This window comes from Saccharomycodes ludwigii, chromosome III, assembly GCF_020623625.1.
Source record: "Saccharomycodes ludwigii strain NBRC 1722 chromosome III, whole genome shotgun sequence".
NCBI lineage: Eukaryota > Fungi > Ascomycota > Saccharomycetes > Saccharomycodales > Saccharomycodaceae > Saccharomycodes > Saccharomycodes ludwigii.
Window position 1 is genome coordinate 1,822,477 of NC_060202.1, and position 20,912 is coordinate 1,843,388.

General features: G+C 31.3%; 3 protein-coding genes across 3 annotated transcripts; 2 read left to right on the forward strand and 1 right to left on the reverse strand.

Annotated features, from left to right (window-relative positions):
• Positions 1 to 951: 951 nt before the first annotated feature.
• Positions 952 to 2,829, forward strand: SCDLUD_003054 (uncharacterized protein; the record flags this gene model as incomplete). The annotated part of the gene is made up of 1 exon (XM_046076863.1): positions 952 to 2,829. One exon carries the CDS (start codon positions 952 to 954, stop codon positions 2,827 to 2,829), a length of 1,878 nt encoding a protein of 625 aa, XP_045935490.1.
• Positions 2,830 to 6,230: 3,401 nt separating this feature from the next.
• SCDLUD_003055 (uncharacterized protein) lies at positions 6,231 to 12,446 on the forward strand (the record flags this gene model as incomplete). The annotated part of the gene is made up of 1 exon (XM_046081585.1): positions 6,231 to 12,446. The coding sequence occupies one exon, from the start codon at positions 6,231 to 6,233 to the stop codon at positions 12,444 to 12,446; it is 6,216 nt and encodes a 2,071-aa protein (XP_045935491.1).
• Positions 12,447 to 18,131: 5,685 nt separating this feature from the next.
• SCDLUD_003056 (zinc finger CCHC domain-containing protein) lies at positions 18,132 to 19,133 on the reverse strand (the record flags this gene model as incomplete). The annotated part of the gene is made up of 1 exon (XM_046076923.1): positions 18,132 to 19,133. One exon carries the CDS (start codon positions 19,131 to 19,133, stop codon positions 18,132 to 18,134), a length of 1,002 nt encoding a protein of 333 aa, XP_045935492.1.
• Positions 19,134 to 20,912: the final 1,779 nt, after the last annotated feature.

The window sequence follows — 20,912 nt, forward strand, 5'->3', positions numbered from 1 at the left end:
ATTCCTTGCCGATAATCCATCGGGAAATAAACGGTTCAATTATTGGACAGACAATGTCAAATGTCCAACACCTTCACTTCATTCAGGGTTTTCTACAGGTTTATTGTTAAAACTTTAAAATATTTCCCTTTTAAACCAAAATAGCCATGGAATATAATCAGCAAAAATACTTAAAACAAAGAATTATGGAGAATTAAGCTGCTATCTTTTTCTAAAGTCATGATTCTATCAAAACTTTGCATAAAAGACTAGCAAACTGTCAAAAATTAAAAAAAACAAACTATATATATTCTTATAAATCTATGCAGAAAATGTAATATAAACTACTACAAGTAAAAACTGAGTTCCTTCAAGCATTTAACAAATATATTTTTTATTTTTACATTGTAATATCTACGAATTCCTCATATGTTTATAATTTTGTTATTTATTTAAACAGCTTATTTTTTTGAACTACTATTTCCCCCCTCTCCTCAGTTCAACTTATTAGATCTTGTAAGTAAAAAACAAGTATGGGTGTTACAGTAACAATATATTCTCAATTAATTTTTGTGAGTTATTAAAACCTAGAGAACAATTATTTTGTCATCCGTAATCTTTTTTTTTTTTTAAAATCAAAATAACAAAACTAAAAATAAAAAAATAAACCAAATCTGATTTTAACTGATGAACAAAAACAAAAAAAAAATTATTCGTAAAACCTTTATTACCTAGGTAAACAAGGGAAAAGTATTTAAGTAATTTATTTTCTATTTTTATCTCTATGTTTCTTCCGGAATACTAAATGATACACAAATCACGAATTATATCTTATTATCTTTTGGTATTTAACATAATTATATAATTAAAACTGATCTTTAGTATAAATACATGCTTTGGGTGCTGAAATATTGAAATAAATTAAAGAGGGTTTTTGAAAACCCATATATGTAAAAATAAAATAGTTGAAAAATGAAAATGAATTTTTCCTCAACAAAAGAATTCTCACGGGCTGACGTCTGCAATTTTATAGCTATCTTGTCGCAAATTATTAGCCACTCCATAGAGTTTAGACCCGAGTTTATTAGGAAAAATGAAAAATCCGAGCAACGGAAAAAACAGTATATTTTACCTGTGCTGATATCAGACCCTTTGAAATTATCTGGTGGTTGTTTGCCTAAATTTGTCATTGACCTATACAAAGAGAATATATGCAAGTTAAATGCCAAAAACATTTATGAACAAGACTACCATCTGTTAAATGAATACCATTCTAAAAAAATATATATGAACAGACAGTTGTCTGTTTCAGAATACGATAAATTACATAAAGTGGTGATAGCATGCTTCTACACACTTTACAGATGTGTTTTAGATTATAATGAAATGGAAGGATGTAGCGAAAAAAGGTATATCAAGATTAACAAATATATTGATGCTGCACCCTATGATACCAACTTTCTTAATACCTCCCCTCAAACTATCTTTAAATCCAAAAATGGGTTCCAGAATGACACTTTGAACAATAAATTCCAAGAACAGTTATTCTTGACCGAAAATAGGTTTTCTCGTATATTTAAATCATTTGTTGGTGTGACTTTTAAAGAATACGAAAACTTTTGTTTTCAAACACTAAAAGAAAACCATGCGGTTTTAAAGCCTTATATTGATGTTATATCTGAGCTTAACTGTATATCTGATCATAATATTTGGAAAGAGCTAGCAGATGAACTTTTAGATAGTAATAATTTTAAAAACAACAATGACACCAGCGATTATTCTAATGTAACTCATGGTGTGAATGCTGTTATTAATATTGATGATAATATTTGTCCAATAAATCAGGGTGTTTTAAATATAACAGAATTCACCACTAGTAACGTGAGAACAGGTGATAATTGTAACATTTTATTACCGCAAACTTTCTCATTACAAAATTACACTAGTTTTAGTGATAACAAAAGTAGGAAAAATACAAAAATAAGAAAGAAACTACTATTAAAAAAAATACCAAAGCTACAGCCAGAGTTTTTAATAGAATATAAGTATCATCTGGCGTGGCCAAATATTAATAGCAAAATAGAAAAATTAAAAGCTGCTGACTCAGAACACCATGAATCTAAATTTAAAACGCACTCATATGGGCCAAAGGTTTATATAGATTTGACAGGTAGTGATACCTTCGGCAGAAGGGATATTAATACAAACAATAAAGTTCAAAACACAGCACCATATAAAACTACATACTTAAGCGTAAATGATGTCATTAGTAATAAATTTCGAGAATCCTCAAGACATGTGGCAAATATTACAGAAAATTTAGTCGCTACTAACTCTATAAATCATGGGGAATGGATTTCGGAGAGTAATATTAGTGTAAAAAATGGGACGAGTGATGATAAAATAAATAATGAGGCGAGTGATGATAAAATAAATAATGGGGCGAGTGATGATAAAATAAATAATAGGGCTTATTATAATTATAATAGAGATTCTTCAGACTTTTTCCCAGTCTCAAATGTTAAAAATACGCACGAATACGCCCCTTATACTTATTGCAATAGTGTTAACTACCACCAACAGCAACTAAATGATTTAGATTTCCAAGCATCCTACAAATCCTTTTGCCTAGGTTGCAAAGGAGCAAAAGTATACCACGAAAATTATGAAAAGGATGATAATAACTATAGAGCGATTGCTACAGAAAATCCTAACAATCACGGTTTGGAAAATACAACAATAGTTTCGCCAAATTTGGTATCTCGTGGCAAATATGTTTCGAATTATTTTGTAAGCAAAACTACATCTGATGTAATTAGAGAAATGCTGTCTAACAAGGAAAAGCAATAATAATGATATGACTAACCAGGTTTATACACAGTATACTAAAAGTAATAACACATAGATTTTTATTTTAAGTAAAGTTTTGGTATGACGAGTTTTCTGAAAACAAACTTTTTATCCGTATAATAACTTGAAATTCTTTAAAATATCTATTTTTTGCCAGGTTACTTTTTTTTAAATATTTTATCATAGTTGGGTGAAATTATTGTGTAACAGTACATGAAAGTAAGTAGTGATGGAAATTGTTCATTATCAATACATATAGGCTTATCCATAGTTATTTTTTTAAAAAAAAAAAAATTGAAAATGAAGTAAATATGTATATGTATAATGGTTTAAAAATATTTGATAAATTTGTTATTAAAATTTTTACTCTATCGTGAGCTAGCTATTATTATCTTCATATATTGCCGAACTTGATTTAACAAACTTTTAAACATCTTAATTCTTGCAACTCTTAAAATATTTCTGTTAATGAGTGTATCTATTTTTACTCGAACTAAAATTCTATCTGAAAAATGCATTACATAAAACAAAAAAAAAAAAAAAAAAATTATTTAAAAACAAAAAGCACGTGACTTAGAACGTTTTTGTTCGTTTATCACGTGATTTAGATTACGTAAAGAATGAATATTACGCAGGTTTATTTAATATTGAAACCAAATTTTCAAAATGGGGGAGCGAAGGTGATTTATGTTGCGGAAAAAAGAAAAATTTTAGGTTAAATATATAAAATGTTATTAAATTTTATAATTTTGTATTACAATATAATAAAGATATTGGCTAAGAAACACGGATAAGCAACATTAGCATGTGATTATACAATCGATCAAAAGAGTGCACTATACCTTCAATAATAATAACATTTCCGACCCCATTTGATCTGAATAATTGCTTTCTTGTTATTGCTGTTCCATACATCTGTAACAGCTATGTATCATAAAGAAAGCATGAATAGCGGCAAACTAATCTTTTTTTGTGGAATGCTAAAGGCTTATCTTTTGAATACTTTTTTATTTTTTCAATAATCAAAATCTTTTATTATCATTCGAAATACTTTAATATTTTACTCTTAGCGATGGTATTATCAGACTGTATTGAATTTCCAACAGGGGACAAATATGATCCTTTGTTTCACACACATATACACGTTCCTTTCGTCCGATTAGCCTGTATTTGTTGGAGTAATGCTATACTGCCTATTTCCTTAATGAGGGTTATGTTTCGTAAGAGATTATCGCATATTTGGTGGTTGAAAATGTGATCATACCCTTTTTCTTTGAAGTTTTTTTTTCCCATCTTTTTCCTTCATGGACTTAATGTTGTTTAGTATATCCTGTTATACAACTATATATTTATCATCGTAATGATTTGTATTTGTTTGTATAATGTTAGTTCTGTTGCTGCACCTATGTGTTATTCGCCACCGTCCTGAATTATATGTGAGGGGCGTTCGTTGCAACAGAATTGGTGATTCACATCACGTGCACCATTAACAACAACAACAACAACAAAGAAGAGAAAAATTTTTTATCAACTTTTGTGAAAATAAATTTCGTACATAGTAACAACAATACCAAACTTTTTCATACCCATTTTATCCGAACCATCCCCTCCTCCCCCTCCCCCCTCTAATATTGCTCAGCCACAATTTTTTTTTTATTTTTTGTGTTAAAACATTACATCACTAAAAAAAAAATTTTTTTTATTGATTGTGAAACATTGTTAAAAACGTAAGAAGCACAATAAAGCTCAATTACTTTTTTTTTTTTTTTTTTTTTTTTTGGTTGTGAAACATTGTTAAAAACATAAGAAGCACAATAACTTTTTTTTAACACTTTCTTGAGAAAGTTGGTCAATTTATTTTTTAGCAAAGAAGAATATCAGCTGTATGTTTTATCGAATTCCTAAATATCCAAAGAACAATATAATGTAAGGGCTATTATCTATAAATGTTTCAAACAGTCATTTACGATACTAACCTTATAAACTGTAAGTTGATTTTTTTTAGTTTTTTTTAGTTTATTTTATCCGTAATTTACTGGAAAAACTTTTTTAAAATTAACCAACTTTTTTTATGGTAACAAACGATACATCCGACCTCCGTTTATAAATTAAACATTAAACCGAAAAACTTCTGAGAGTGAAAAAAATAAATGAAAAAAATAAACTATAAATAGAAGTTTTACAATTACGTTCAAAGCTATTAAAAAGTAAACAAGCTAAAAGCAAAAAAGCGAACAATTTTTTTAACCAACTTTTTGATTACTACAAAGATTTTTTCTTTTAATATGATGATTAAAACAATAAAAATGTTTTTGGAAAAAAAAAAAGTTGGTTAAGAAAATGAGATGCTATACCCACTTACATTTTAATATCGTTAGAAAAATCATTTATTATAAAAATACAACGAACAGTTTATATGCATAATAGCAAACGATTAAACAAAGCAGAAGAAAAAGTGATAATTGTAATGTAAATAGAGCTCATTTTTTTACTAACTGCAGATTTTTTATGGCGATATAATTATACAAAAGTATTCTGGATAAAAAAAACAAATCATATTTTTAATGATGGAAACAAAGGTATGAAGCAATGAAAACTCTGTAAGATAATAAAATACTTTAAAGTTTACACATTTTCTGCACAAACAAAAGATTTACCTATTTTTTTTCACAGGAAAAACATTATAATAGTTTTCATTAAAGAGCTTATTAGAAGTAAATATTTTTTTCAACCATTCACAAATAAATATACTAGATATTACTACTGAAACATGTTATGTGTTGATTTTACTATTTTTACAACTATCATAGTAATTATATTGTTTTGGGTTTACTTTAACAATAAAAGATTCGGAAATATTTTTGGTTCAAAAACAATTAATGATTAATGCAGATTCTAGCAACTGAAACATATTTACGAAAAAGAAATAACTTTAAATCAATGATTAATAAGTGATTTTTTCATATTACCGCTTTTTTTTTTTTTTTTTTTTTTTTTTTTGGATACAAGGACTAGAGTGCTGAATGATTATCAATTTTTTTACGTAAACTAAATCCATTATTAGGACAAAGGTGTCTACATGGGTTAAACATACATATAGATCCAGATAGAGTTACGTAATAAATAAAAAGAAAAGAAAAGAAACCATATAGCATAAACAATGAATTTATCGTATTGTTTTTTTTTTTTTTTGGAAACATAGAAGGGGGAAAAAAAAATTGGAAGCACCCAGCTGGGTTTTATTAATGATAAGGATGATATATAAAGTACATGGATAAACATGCTTATTTCTTATGGGAGATAAATTAGTATTGATTTGTTTAGAAAAAGCTTTATTATTTTAAAAAATACTAAATATTAGAAAGTTAAGAAAAAAATAAAAACTATCAAACATAGCAACAATGCTCGAAAGAAAACAGAGAAGTTCTTCTCTAAGTTGGCTTTTGGCTGGTTTATTATTTAATTTTTTTATTAAACACGCATATGCTACAGGTGTGATAGCTCAATATGCTAGTGGGTGTATACCATCCACCCTTGATAAGGCTGGCGAAAACATGGGTTTTCATGTTCAATTCTATCATTATAATTATTTGACGTATAACCCCAAAATTAATACAGGTACCGCCGATTGGGATACCTATGTGAGTTCTGAATATATCAATGGTGGTTTTGTTGATTATGGTATGTTTGGTGAAACTTATGGCGCTACCAATTTGACATACGAATTTGTCCCTGATAACACTAATGTCGCTCTTCAATTAGGAACTTTACCACCTGGGTTTGATTATTCAACACCGTTTTATCTTACAAATTGGACTTTCCTTGCTACTGGTTACTTTGTTCCACCAACCACAGGTGTTTATACTATATATTTGGACTATATTGATGATTTAGGTGTCGTTTCCTTCGGTGCCGATGCAGCATTTAGATGTTGTTTACAGAATTCTACCTCCATTACTCCAAGATCTTACCAAATTGATTCCTTGTGGTCCTCCAGTGGTCCTACAGGTGTTAACCAAGTTTCTGTTGCTCTATATGCTGGTGTTTACTATCCTTTAAGAGTATTTTACGTTAATCGTCAAAATATCGGTGGGATAAATTTCGGTTACACAGATCCAGATGGTGTATATCATAACGATTGGTCTGAGGTTGTCTACAATTTTGAAGACGCCTCTGAAACATGTGATGCTCCAAGTGCAAATACAACAACTTACAAACCATGGACTGGTACCTATACATCTACTATTGCTACTAGTGTTCTTACTACGACTGGATCAGATGGTATTCCAACTACCTCCACTATTTACACAGTTGAAACTCCAGATATGAGAGCTACCACTACCACCTACACACCATGGACTGGTACATTCACTTCTACCATTGGTACTAGTGTTATTACCAGTATTGGATCAGATGGTAAACCAACTATATCTACCGTTTACACTGTTGAAACTCCAGAAGCTGATGCTGTTACTACCACCTACACACCATGGACTGGTGCATTCACTTCTACCATTGGTACTAGTGTTACTACCAGTATTGGATCAGATGGTATTCCAACTACCTCAACTATCTATACAGTTGAAACTCCAGAACACGATGCTGTTACTACCACCTACACACCATGGACTGGTGCATTCACTTCTACCATTGGTACTAGTGTTACTACCAGTATTGGATCAGATGGTATTCCAACTACCTCAACTATCTATACAGTTGAAACTCCAGAACACGATGCTGTTACTACCACCTACACACCATGGACTGGTGCATTCACTTCTACCATTGGTACTAGTGTAACTACCAGTATTGGTTCAGATGGTATTCCAACTACCTCCACCATCTATACTGTTGAAACTCCAGAAGTTGATGCTGTTACTACCACCTACACACCATGGACTGGTGCATTCACTTCTACCATTGGTACTAGTGTTACTACCAGTATTGGATCAGACGGTATTCCAACTACATCTACCGTTTATACAGTTGAAACTCCAGAACACGATGCTGTTACTACCACCTACACACCATGGACTGGTACATTCACTTCTACCATTGGTACTAGTGTTATTACCAGTATTGGATCAGATGGTAAACCAACTATATCTACCGTTTACACTGTTGAAACTCCAGAAGCTGATGCTGTTACTACCACCTACACACCATGGACTGGTGCATTCACTTCTACCATTGGTACTAGTGTTACTACCAGTATTGGCTCAGATGGTATTCCAACTACCTCAACTATCTATACAGTTGAAACTCCAGAACACGATGCTGTTACTACCACCTACACACCATGGACTGGTGCATTCACTTCTACCATTGGTACTAGTGTTACTACCAGTATTGGATCAGATGGTATTCCAACTACCTCAACTATCTATACAGTTGAAACTCCAGAACACGATGCTGTTACTACCACCTACACACCATGGACTGGTGCATTCACTTCTACCATTGGTACTAGTGTAACTACCAGTATTGGTTCAGATGGTATTCCAACTACCTCCACCATCTATACTGTTGAAACTCCAGAAGTTGATGCTGTTACTACCACCTACACACCATGGACTGGTGCATTCACTTCTACCATTGGTACTAGTGTTACTACCAGTATTGGATCAGATGGTATTCCAACTACCTCAACTATCTACACTGTTGAAACTCCAGAAGTTGATGCTGTTACCACCACTTACACACCATGGACTGGTACATTCACTTCTACCATTGGTACTAGTGTAACTACCAGTATTGGCTCAGACGGTATTCCAACTACATCTACCATCTATACTGTTGAAACTCCAGAAGTTGATGCTGTTACTACCACTTACACACCATGGACTGGTACCTTCACTTCCACCATTGGTACTAGTGTCACTACCAGTATTGGCTCAGATGGTATTCCAACTACCTCAACTATCTATACAGTTGAAACTCCAGAACACGATGCTGTTACTACCACCTACACACCATGGACTGGTGCATTCACTTCTACCATTGGTACTAGTGTAACTACCAGTATTGGTTCAGATGGTATTCCAACTACCTCCACCATCTATACTGTTGAAACTCCAGAAGTTGATGCTGTTACTACCACCTACACACCATGGACTGGTACCTTCACTTCCACCATTGGTACTAGTGTCACTACCAGTATTGGCTCAGATGGTATTCCAACTACATCTACCATCTATACTGTTGAAACTCCAGAAGTTGATGCTGTTACTACCACCTACACACCATGGACTGGTACCTTCACTTCCACCATTGGTACTAGTGTCACTACCAGTATTGGCTCAGATGGTATTCCAACTACATCTACCATCTATACTGTTGAAACTCCAGAAGTTGATGCTGTTACCACCACTTACACACCATGGACTGGTACATTCACTTCTACCATTGGTACTAGTGTAACTACCAGTATTGGCTCAGACGGTATTCCAACTACATCTACCATCTATACTGTTGAAACTCCAGAAGTTGATGCTGTTACTACCACTTACACACCATGGACTGGTACATTCACTTCTACCATTGGTACTAGTGTTACTACCAGTATTGGATCAGATGGTATTCCAACCACCTCAACTATTTACACCGTTGAAACTCCAGATGTTGATGCTGTTACCACCACTTACACACCATGGACTGGTACATTCACTTCTACCATTGGTACTAGTGTAACTACCAGTATTGGCTCAGACGGTATTCCAACTACATCTACCATCTATACTGTTGAAACTCCAGAAGTTGATGCTGTTACTACCACTTACACACCATGGACTGGTACATTCACTTCTACCATTGGTACTAGTGTAACTACCAGTATTGGCTCAGACGGTATTCCAACCACCTCAACTATTTACACCGTTGAAACTCCAGATGTTGATGCTGTTACCACCACTTACACACCATGGACTGGTACCTTCACTTCCACCATTGGTACTAGTGTCACTACCAGTATTGGCTCAGATGGTATTCCAACCACCTCAACTATTTACACCGTTGAAACTCCAGATGTTGATGCTGTTACTACCACTTACACACCATGGACTGGTACATTCACTTCTACCATTGGTACTAGTGTAACTACCAGTATTGGCTCAGACGGTATTCCAACCACCTCAACTATTTACACCGTTGAAACTCCAGATGTTGATGCTGTTACCACCACTTACACACCATGGACTGGTACCTTCACTTCCACCATTGGTACTAGTGTAACTACCAGTATTGGCTCAGACGGTATTCCAACTACATCTACCATCTATACTGTTGAAACTCCAGAAGTTGATGCTGTTACTACCACCTACACACCATGGACTGGTACCTTCACTTCCACCATTGGTACTAGTGTCACTACCAGTATTGGCTCAGATGGTATTCCAACCACCTCAACTATTTACACCGTTGAAACTCCAGATGTTGATGCTGTTACTACCACTTACACACCATGGACTGGTACATTCACTTCTACCATTGGTACTAGTGTAACTACCAGTATTGGCTCAGACGGTATTCCAACCACCTCAACTATTTACACCGTTGAAACTCCAGATGTTGATGCTGTTACCACCACTTACACACCATGGACTGGTACCTTCACTTCCACCATTGGTACTAGTGTCACTACCAGTATTGGCTCAGATGGTATTCCAACTACATCTACCATCTATACTGTTGAAACTCCAGAAGTTGATGCTGTTACTACCACCTACACACCATGGACTGGTACATTCACTTCTACCATTGGTACTAGTGTCACTACCAGTATTGGCTCAGATGGTATTCCAACTACATCTACCATCTATACTGTTGAAACTCCAGAAGTTGATGCTGTTACTACCACCTACACACCATGGACTGGTACCTTCACTTCCACCATTGGTACTAGTGTCACTACCAGTATTGGCTCAGATGGTATTCCAACTACATCTACCATCTACACAGTTGAAACCCCAACCAACAACGGTGTTACCACCACATACACACCATGGACTGGATCTGTTACATCTACTATTGGTACTAGCGTTATCACTAATACTGGTACTGATGGTATTCCAACTACGTCTACCATCTACACTGTTGAAACACCAGCTAACCATGGTGCTTCAACTACTAATGTTCCATGGACTGGATCCGTTACTACTACTGTTGGTACTTCGATTTTCACTACTACTGGTACTGATGGTAAACCAACTACATCTACCATTTACACAGTTGAAACTCCAGAAAATCATGGCATTAGTACTATATTTACCTCTTGGGGTGGTGCTTACACTTCAACTTATTCCATTAACATTTTCACTGTTACTGGCTCTAATGGATTGTCTACCACTTCCACTATTATTTACGTTGAAACACCAGGATTTGGTTATTTTAACACTACCAGCTCTAAATCATCTCCATTGACTACTATTCCAGGTACTACCTCTACTTCTGAAACTGTTTCTCCAGTTAATCCAACTACTGAGACATCTGGATTGCCTTCTAGTGTCACAAGAACTACTGTGATTGTTACATCTGGCAGAACTATAACCTCGACTATTGTCACATGCGATGCTACTACCACCATTGTTCCAAACAACAACAACAACAATAATGGTGGTTCTAACAATTCCGGTTCCGAAGTTTATTCTGTTAGTTCTGAGACTTCCAATACACCAGTTACTGTTACTAAGACTAGTGTATTCACTACATCTGGTAGTACCATTACTGCTACTATCACCTCCACTATTGTTCCAAATAACAACAACAACAACGGTGGATCTGGTAGTTCTGAAACTGGTAATACACCAGTCACTGTTACTAAGACTAGTGTATTCACTACATCTGGTAGTACCATCACTGCTACTATCACATCCACTATTGTTCCAAACAACAACAACAACGGTGGATCTGGTAATTCCGAAACTGCTAATACACCAGTTACTGTTACTAAGACTAGTGTGTTTACCACATCTGGTAGCACCATTACTGCTACTATCACTTCTACTATTGTTCCAAACAACAACAACAACAACGGTGGATCTGGTAATTCCGAAACTGCTAATACACCAGTTACTGTTACTAAGACTAGTGTATTCACTACATCTGGTAGTACCATTACTGCTACTATCACCTCTACTATTGTTCCAAACAACAACAACAACAACGGTGGATCTGGTAGTTCCGAAACTGCTAATACACCAGTTACTGTTACTAAGACTAGTGTGTACACTACATCAGGTAGTACCATCACATCTGTTATTACATCTACTATTGTTCCAAACAATAATAATGAAAACGGATCAGGTTCTCCAGGCAATGCTAGTGAATATGTTGAGACTATTTCATCTGGTTCTGTTCACACCACTGTTACCAAGAGTGGCAGTGGCAACTCTGGTAATTCCAACAATGTTGTTACTAAGACCACATCTGGTGGAAAAGTCATTACTACTACTATTCAATCAGAAACTGTTTCTAGTACAGCTGGTATTGAAGTGCAAAGTATTCAATCTCAACCAGCATCTAGTGGATTAATTTCTATTTACCAAGCTGGTGCTGTTTCAAACAGAATATCCACTTTCAAGATGTTCTTCACCCTATTTGTCTTATTTTTCAACTTCTAAGCTTTATGCTTATTTTTTTTGTCAATATGATTTTACTCCTTTTTGATCAATTTTTTTTAAATTTTTTAAGTTCATCAATTTTTTTTTGTTTTCATCACAATCATTTAATTTTTATATGTATTTTCCTTAAGTTTGTTATAGTTCGTTTTTTTTACATATATATTAATATAAATTAACTTTTATAAACAGTTATTTTTAACAAGATATTTTTTTTTGATAATATGGGAATACTTTTTTCTTGTTTCTCATACTAATTTTCTATTTTGATTTTTCTTCCACTGATGGTTTTAAAAGTTTAATAATAATAATAACAGTAAAAAGAAGTGTCTTAAACTATGAAGAATAAGATAGATCTATTCTTTTGGAAGTAAATACTCGATCAATGGGATAATTTATGTTGTGTATTTTAAACCAATAATTCCAAACTTATAAGTCTGCTTAGATTCTATAAAATCGATGTTTATTTGTAACATGATTGGTGATAAAGTTTCCCTTCATATATATATTATTCTTTAGTTAACAGGCTCTATGTTTTTTATTATTCCATAAGTCAAGTGTTTGTTAATAATTAGTTCATATAAGTGCTTGCTTTATCACAATGTATAATTATAATGATATAGTGAAAGACGAGTTTGAATATCCCGCAAGATGCATTCCTTGTCAACAGAGTACTTGTTATATTTCATCAACTTTAGCGTATATTAAAGGAAAAAACATACAAATCGAGATCTTGTAATATAGATAGAAATTTGAAAACAATATTGAATAGTATTAATTGTAGTTTATGGTATTTAATTCATTGTGTATGTCTAATTGAGATGTTGTGATTCATTCATTTTGAGTTTGCTGCTATTTAGTGTTAATTAACAAAAATAAACTTCATTCTTTACATATAATGAATTGTAACATAATCCATAAAACAAAACAAACTTGTTATTGGAAACTAGTCTTAAGTTTATTCACTAGGTTTTATCACATCTATTATCCTTGTTGCAATATGTAATATTAAACTACTTAGTTTTTAGTTCTCTTTGCTTCATATGTTATCTGAATGCTTGAAATTATTTATGGTCTTGATAGTTACAATGACATAGTTTCTTTGGTAAATTTATAAAATATATTGGGTGAAAACTTGGTGCATTTCTAACTCTCCATAACTCTTGAAATAACTGGTGTTCAAATGCAATTTCACTTTCTATATTTTATGTTAGATAACATTTATTAAAGTTTTATTGATAAAATAACATTGTGAATTTAGATGATATTTTTGAGCGAACGAAAAAAAAAAAATTATTTCTTTGGCTGCAAAAAAAAAAAAAAAAAAGATTTGTTTCGTAAAAAATGCTAAATATTTTCAAGCTGTGAATTACCAACAAAGTTAAAAAAAAACAGTTTGTTGATTATCAGAAATAACAAAACAAAACAAAACAAGTATTTTACACAATTTACAACAACTTACAAGAAATTAGAAAAGTTTTTGATCAAAAAACAGATATTCAGGTAGTATTTAAAAAAACTATCAAAATACGAAATCATATCTACATTTTCAAAGAATGTTTCAACTAGATATATACTGATTGGAGTGAAGAAAAACAACACTATAAAGGGGCTGTTTATTATTATTTTGTTATTCTAGTGGATAACCATTGCGTGTTTGTTGGAATCATAATGACTGTACTGGAGTGAAGGACCATATTGTTAATAATAAGCACACATCAATATTTACATGTCATCCAAAATATAAGTGGTGTATAACTGATTAAGCATGATAAAAGTTTAAAAACAAAAGATACACTGAAAACACAAAAAGTGCCTATTTATTAAAGTATCAATTCACAAATCAATCAAATAACAAATAAGGTTATACTGTGCGATCTGACACCTGAATACTTTTATTATATTTAATTTTTCATTCTAATACTGCGGATCTGTATAGCATTGGTATTACCACTTATAACTTTGTTTCTAATTACTATTTTAAAAAAGTGGGTTAGTAATAAGGCTTTTCTTTTTATTCTAATATCCTACTAGATCTAGAACTGACAACACACATACTCGGTTTATATCTACTGAGTGTATACCAAACATTACTGTACCTAGAAATATTCAAAGATTCAGTGATATTTATGAAGACCAGCTATTGCATACATAAAATCTAAATGTGCATGTCAATTTATATATTCTATTCATCAAAAAAAGGTTTATTACAAAATGACATTATATGATTAGTGTGGAATTTGACATTCTGATTTAGGTTGAAATGGACTTTTTTTTTTTTCCTCCCTAATTACAGGAGTAACACAAGTATTATTATGGAATATTGTATCAATATATTGGGAAATATGTTTACCTGGACAAGTGAGTAAGTAACAAGTTTATTTGTGATTTATTGTGTGACTAACATGAGTTGGTAAGAAATGACTTACTATTAGAAAGAGAAGGATATTTATTTTGACTAAAATCAAGGGCATTGCAAATAATATAATGAAACATATATTTTGTTACACTTTTAGGCACTTCACAGTACTGAATCTTAATTAATAATTACAGTCTATTTTGTTTTATATGTTACCAATTCAATCATTTGAAATTAATAAGATCATCCAATTGTGGAAACGCAGTAGTGATCTTGTTACATAGCAGTTGTTGAAAAACTTATACAAAACTGGGATGTGTATTTGTGATACCAATTTCCTTCATTTTCTTTTTTCACCACGTACATTATTTTGTGAATAATATTTACAGGAAAATAAAAGAAGATTGTATTTGGAGCACGATTATTATTGCTATTGATCAATATTCTAAATGTATTTTTGTGGAATAGCAGCAATCAATCCAAATCAGCAAAACACTTGACTACCATGTAATTCTAGTTTTTAATGACATTTTGAACTGAGATCAAGTTAGATGATTTTTGTAAACAGATCAAGTGTAGTAACATTTTATATTTGTTGGTAAAACAGGAACCTTGACGTATCTTTTTAGTATTTCCTGTAATTTTTACACACACATGCTTTATAAGCTAGACAGGATTATTGTCAAAATTTTTAAATTGTTAGTGGAGATAACAATACTGATTTAGAGATTGTTTTTGAGAACTTATCACATGAAAAGAGACAGAGAGTTTTGTTTCATATCTCTTTACGAAACACATCATCATTAATACAAGTACAAATCAGAAATAATAGATCATTTAACTCCCATAGCTTTTGGCCAATCACAACATTCACATTTCTGTGTTTCAAACTGTAAGATATTTTATCACTTATCATAACATCAAAACATCTGAAATAAGGAAACAACAAAAGAAAGATGTGCTATATAGAATAGTTTGTGAACAATTGCCTTGATACGAGGAGACATAAGTTACCACTTATTTGTTGATGCTATAAGAATAATCTCTTTTGTGATGGTTTGAACAGACAAGTAAAAAATAAAACTTTAGGTGAAATAAGATCTAACAAAGTGTGGGTCAATAATGTGTAATGTACAATCTATTTTACGCTCTTGGATAACAAATTCTTGGGTGAAATGTAAATCTTGCTTGGTAACATTTTTACCAACTTGAAAACTATCCGAACCTGTAGAGTAAATAATTGAGATTGGGGCATATTAGTGATCCAAAAACAATATAGTAATATGGCAATATTTATATGATTGTTCAGTGGACTAATAAAAGACTTTGAGACAATGTATTAAAAAAAAAAAGCTCCATATTCCGTAAAAAAAAACAACATATTTTGTAATAATATGCACAACACTTAAGTGCATAGCCCAGTTTATTTGATATTTCGGTAGAACACTTTTCAGACTGTTCAAATGCAGTTAATTTTATTATTTTGAGCACAATTACTGTTATGCCAAAGCCATGGACAAATAACTTTTTTCCCCCTAAAGAGACTTGGATATATAACACAAACCTAGATACAAGTATAGTATTACTCCTGTAGCATGAGTAATATAATTTTCTTTGTATTAATCTAAACACAAGCTAGAAACGTAAATTCCATTAAAAAACTTGTGAAAATTTCCATTGGTTAACTGCTTGTATTATCAATTTATATTTCTACATTCTGATGCTGGAAGTAAATTTGGTGTGTGATATTGAGGATTGAAATGGATTTAATATGCATACGCTCACAAAATACAGAACACTCAGATCAACTATATGTTCACAAAATTGGCAGACCGCCATAAATTTCCATCAAAGAATTTGGAATTTGTTGCACAGGCACTTTGTATATTTTTTTTTTTTGTATAGGTTATTCGATATAAAAAGTATGTGTGTATGAATTAAAGTAATTGTGTAAAGGGTTGTTTTTTTTTTTTTTTTCTGTTCAAATGATTGATACTGTTTCTTTTTTTGTAGTAGTAGTTGTAGTAGCAACTCGAAATGGAAGATGCGTTTATGCAACCAAAAAAAAAAAAAAAAAAAAAGTGGTTACGTTGTCAATCACGTGCTATTGATAAAAATAAAAAAAAAGGAGTAAATTGTTTATCGATAAGGTTGTATAGACATAGCAAAGTGTATATAGATTTGTGTTATTCTGGTTAAATATTAAATTGGAATAGTAATTTAGATAGACAGGACATACAGAATATAGGATTGCACAAAAGTTAAAAGTTGTTTCGCAGTGTTATTGTAGTTTATCTTGGTTGTTGAAAGTGGGGATGGAAAAGATTGAATGAAAGATTAGATTTTTTTTTTTAATTTTTTTTTGAGATAAGATAAGGATGAAACTCGGGTTAAGCTTTGAATGGCAGTGATGGCATATCGGGATATATGCTATTTTCGGACTGCATGATTTTACTTTTTCTGTCGTTTTTTTTAGGCTCTAATTTGTGGGTTATTTTTTGGACCCTTTTTTAGGGCCCTATATTTAACCCTAATTTCTCGACACTATTTTTTTGATCCTATATCTTAGTCTCTAATTGTTTGACTCTGTTTTTTTCAACTTTAAATTTTTAGGGCTTTATTTTTTTCAATAACAAATCGTATAAAATGAGTAAATTTGTTTATTTATTTTCTGCTATAAGATTTTAACATTGTGCTTGTATAAATCAAACCAGTACAAAATAATAATCATCATATTTATAAAAAGTCAACTTTATTTTTTTTTAATATCATATAGATACTTAATAGTGTTTTCTTATATCATTTATAACTATGCAAAATTATATAAGATGTATTTTATTTCTTATATTTTCAATCTTCATTTTTTTGTCCTTTTTATATCTTGATTTCTTTGCTTCAATCAAACAATATCAGTTTCTGAATTGTCGCTAAATGATTTCAAGTTAACAACTTTTAGCGATACTTAACTACCGATGATTCCTTATCAGATTCTTATCTTGACAAGCTTTAAGTAAACAAGTTGTCGGAATTCAAGTTCCTCAATATTTAAAGTATAATCGTAGTTTTTTGATTAGTATATTTCCCAATTTGGTATTTGATTCCAATAATATTTCCTTATTTGTAATTTGGTTCCAACAGTTGCAATCTTTCCCAATTATCTTATCAGAAATATATATTATTTCTTTTATATGTTGCATGTTACATCTCACATGTCTAGTAAATTTAATTCCCTATTGAAATTCGGTTCCAACATAAGCATTCCTTGGGAACAATTGTGGTCTCTGAACCAGTATCATACATGATATCTCTAATTTCAGACTGAGCAGTTTTTAAAACTTTCTTAACCAATCTAAGCCTAAGGGTACTTGATGGCGGGTGATTTCCTCTCTCTCATTAAATAATTTAATCTCTTTGATTTTAACTTCTTTCTCCTTCAACTCAGGACAATTAGGTCTGATATGTCCTTCTTGTCGACAATTATAGCAAACAACAGGTTTATTACTGCTAACATTTTTAGCAAAACCTTCATTGGATCTTTTGTTATAGATACCTTTTTTTTTCTTATAATTTTCCTTATCACGAAAAAATTGTCTGGCAAACGGATCTTTATCAAATCTACAGGTTATTGCAATTTCCTTTTCCTTTTCATGATATATATTTGTGATAATTTCATAGATTTCTTCAAAGTCAACGTCTAACTTACCACGGTTTAGGAGCAAAATAATATCCTTAACTTTGTGATAATCTTTCTTCATAGATGCCATAATCCTTCTTTTCATCTCATATTCACTCATCTCACAATCGTACTTCTTGGTTCTAATTATCAAATTTTTTACCTTAGTGATGTAGTTCGCTGCACTAACGCTACCATCATAATACAAGTTGGACCATTCCTGGGAAATTTCTCTTATAATTGATGTTTTGGTTTTATCATAAATACCGGCATCAATATCAAGTAGAAGTTGCAAACCATCCTTTGTGCTAGCCCCATTTGGAAAGCAATCCCTATGATATAATAAGAATTCGTTTATAAAATTTAACGTCTCTGATCCATAGACGGATTCAGCATTCTTTTCAAGTAAACACCCTAAACCATTAAGTTTCATTTTCAACAATAAACCTTTCATATGAAAGATGAAATCGTTTTTTTTTATATCCGTATAATTGCTAGAATATAACAAGTTATAAAGCTTGTCGAGTACTTCATCTTTAGAAAGCATAACTGAATTCCTCTCAGTGTGAGTGCCATGTTCAGATGAAACCTGATCTGAAGTGATATTATTATTATTATTGGAATTATACGGATGGGACATTATTAGTAGATCAACCATGAAACTGTATGTTTAGTAAAGTTATATTATTGACTATAATATTTTTACTGAATGTTCTCTTTTATTATTTGTAAATATATTTTTCAATACACTATTGGAATTTGGTTCCAACAAAAATATTTATTTATTCGAGATTTATATGAGTGAGTTCTTGTGGGACACAGTGTATAATTATTTTATTTATGAGAGAAATTACGATGTCTGTATTTTGTTTTATTTTTATATATTTGTTATTTTTTTTTTGAGCGAGTAGAATTTATTAAAAAAATTTTTTTTTGTTTTTATTTCTCGTTTAGTAATTTATAGATTGGGAAAATAGGATCACGTGGATTATACAAAAAAAGAAATTTTGTTTCATTAAAAATTAATATTTACTTTTTGAAATTATTTATTAGGAGATACGCGCGATGGGATTAGATTGCTACTGCTGCATAATGAACGTATAACAAGCAAACAAATACAATCAAGAAGAAAATATACGACACAGTAATAAACGCGAAAAAAAATATTAATTGAACTCACAGAAAGCGACGCATTGAGAAGGCGTACAACTACCAAATAAAAAAAAAAATAATAAAAAAACAAGCGAGTTATTTATACGAGATTGGATTGGGCACCAAATATTTTCACGATGTAAAAGAAGCGGGTGGCAAATAAAGAAAAAGTTGTATTTCAATTAGCACATTACACAACTTGATTACATTGATTACATTCATTATACAAAGTGTATATGTAATAAGAAACAAGTAAAATACACAGAATAACAAGTAAATTAACATGAACCAAGAAGATTATTAGAGTTTACAACAATTTAAAATAAAAAAGACAGGGTTGATAGGTGGATTACATTATGGAGAGTGTTTGAAAGAAGAAGGAAAGATCACGTTTTTTTTTTATTTTTTTTTTTTTTAAATTTAGTCAGGATTTATTCGAGCAAGTGAGTAAGTGAGTGATTGTAGTAGATATTTTGTTTTAGATTTTATTTTATTTGTAGGAATTATTAGGATATTTGAGTTTTGAGTTGGGTTGTATTTGGTTGATTATGTTTAATGGTTTTCTGTGTGGGTGTGATTTCTTAAAAAAAAATTTTTTTCTTTTTTTCTTTTTTTTCTTTTTTTCTTTTTTTTCTTTTTTTCTTTTTTTTCTTTTTTTTTTTTTTTTTTTCTTTCTCAGTTGATAATTTATGAAAATAATCATGTGACTGTTGTAGCTTAGTTCGTGTGTGTTCTTGTTTGATCACGTTGTGCTTTTTGCGCGGATCAGATTTGTTAAAAAAAATATTTTTTTTTTGTCGGATAACAAGTTGTGTTTTTTTGCACGTGTAAGATTTGTTAAAAAAAAAATAATTTTTTTTCTTTGGTTGATAAGTTATTAGAGTTGTTAAGAAATGATGAGTTGAGTTGTATGGATTATGCTTGAAATATAAATTTACAGGTTTATATTAGAGCTAGTGATTATCATTGATATGACTGATTATTTAATTAAAAGGCATATGATATGAGGAATTAATTGGATAATATACAAGATATAAGAACACATTGGATAAAAAAAACAAACAAAGAGACAAGGATATGATAATATTATTAGTGATAGTTATATTGAGAGGATAAGTGGAGTCTTTGACAAACAGGTTGGAGTTATAGTGGTGGATAATTGAGTTGAGTTGTGGAGAAAGTAGGATTTATTATTATTATTCTTTTTATTTTGTTAGGTGATGAGATATTTTGATAGATGATATATTTAATAAATGCAATTATTATGAATGATGGGATTAGAAAT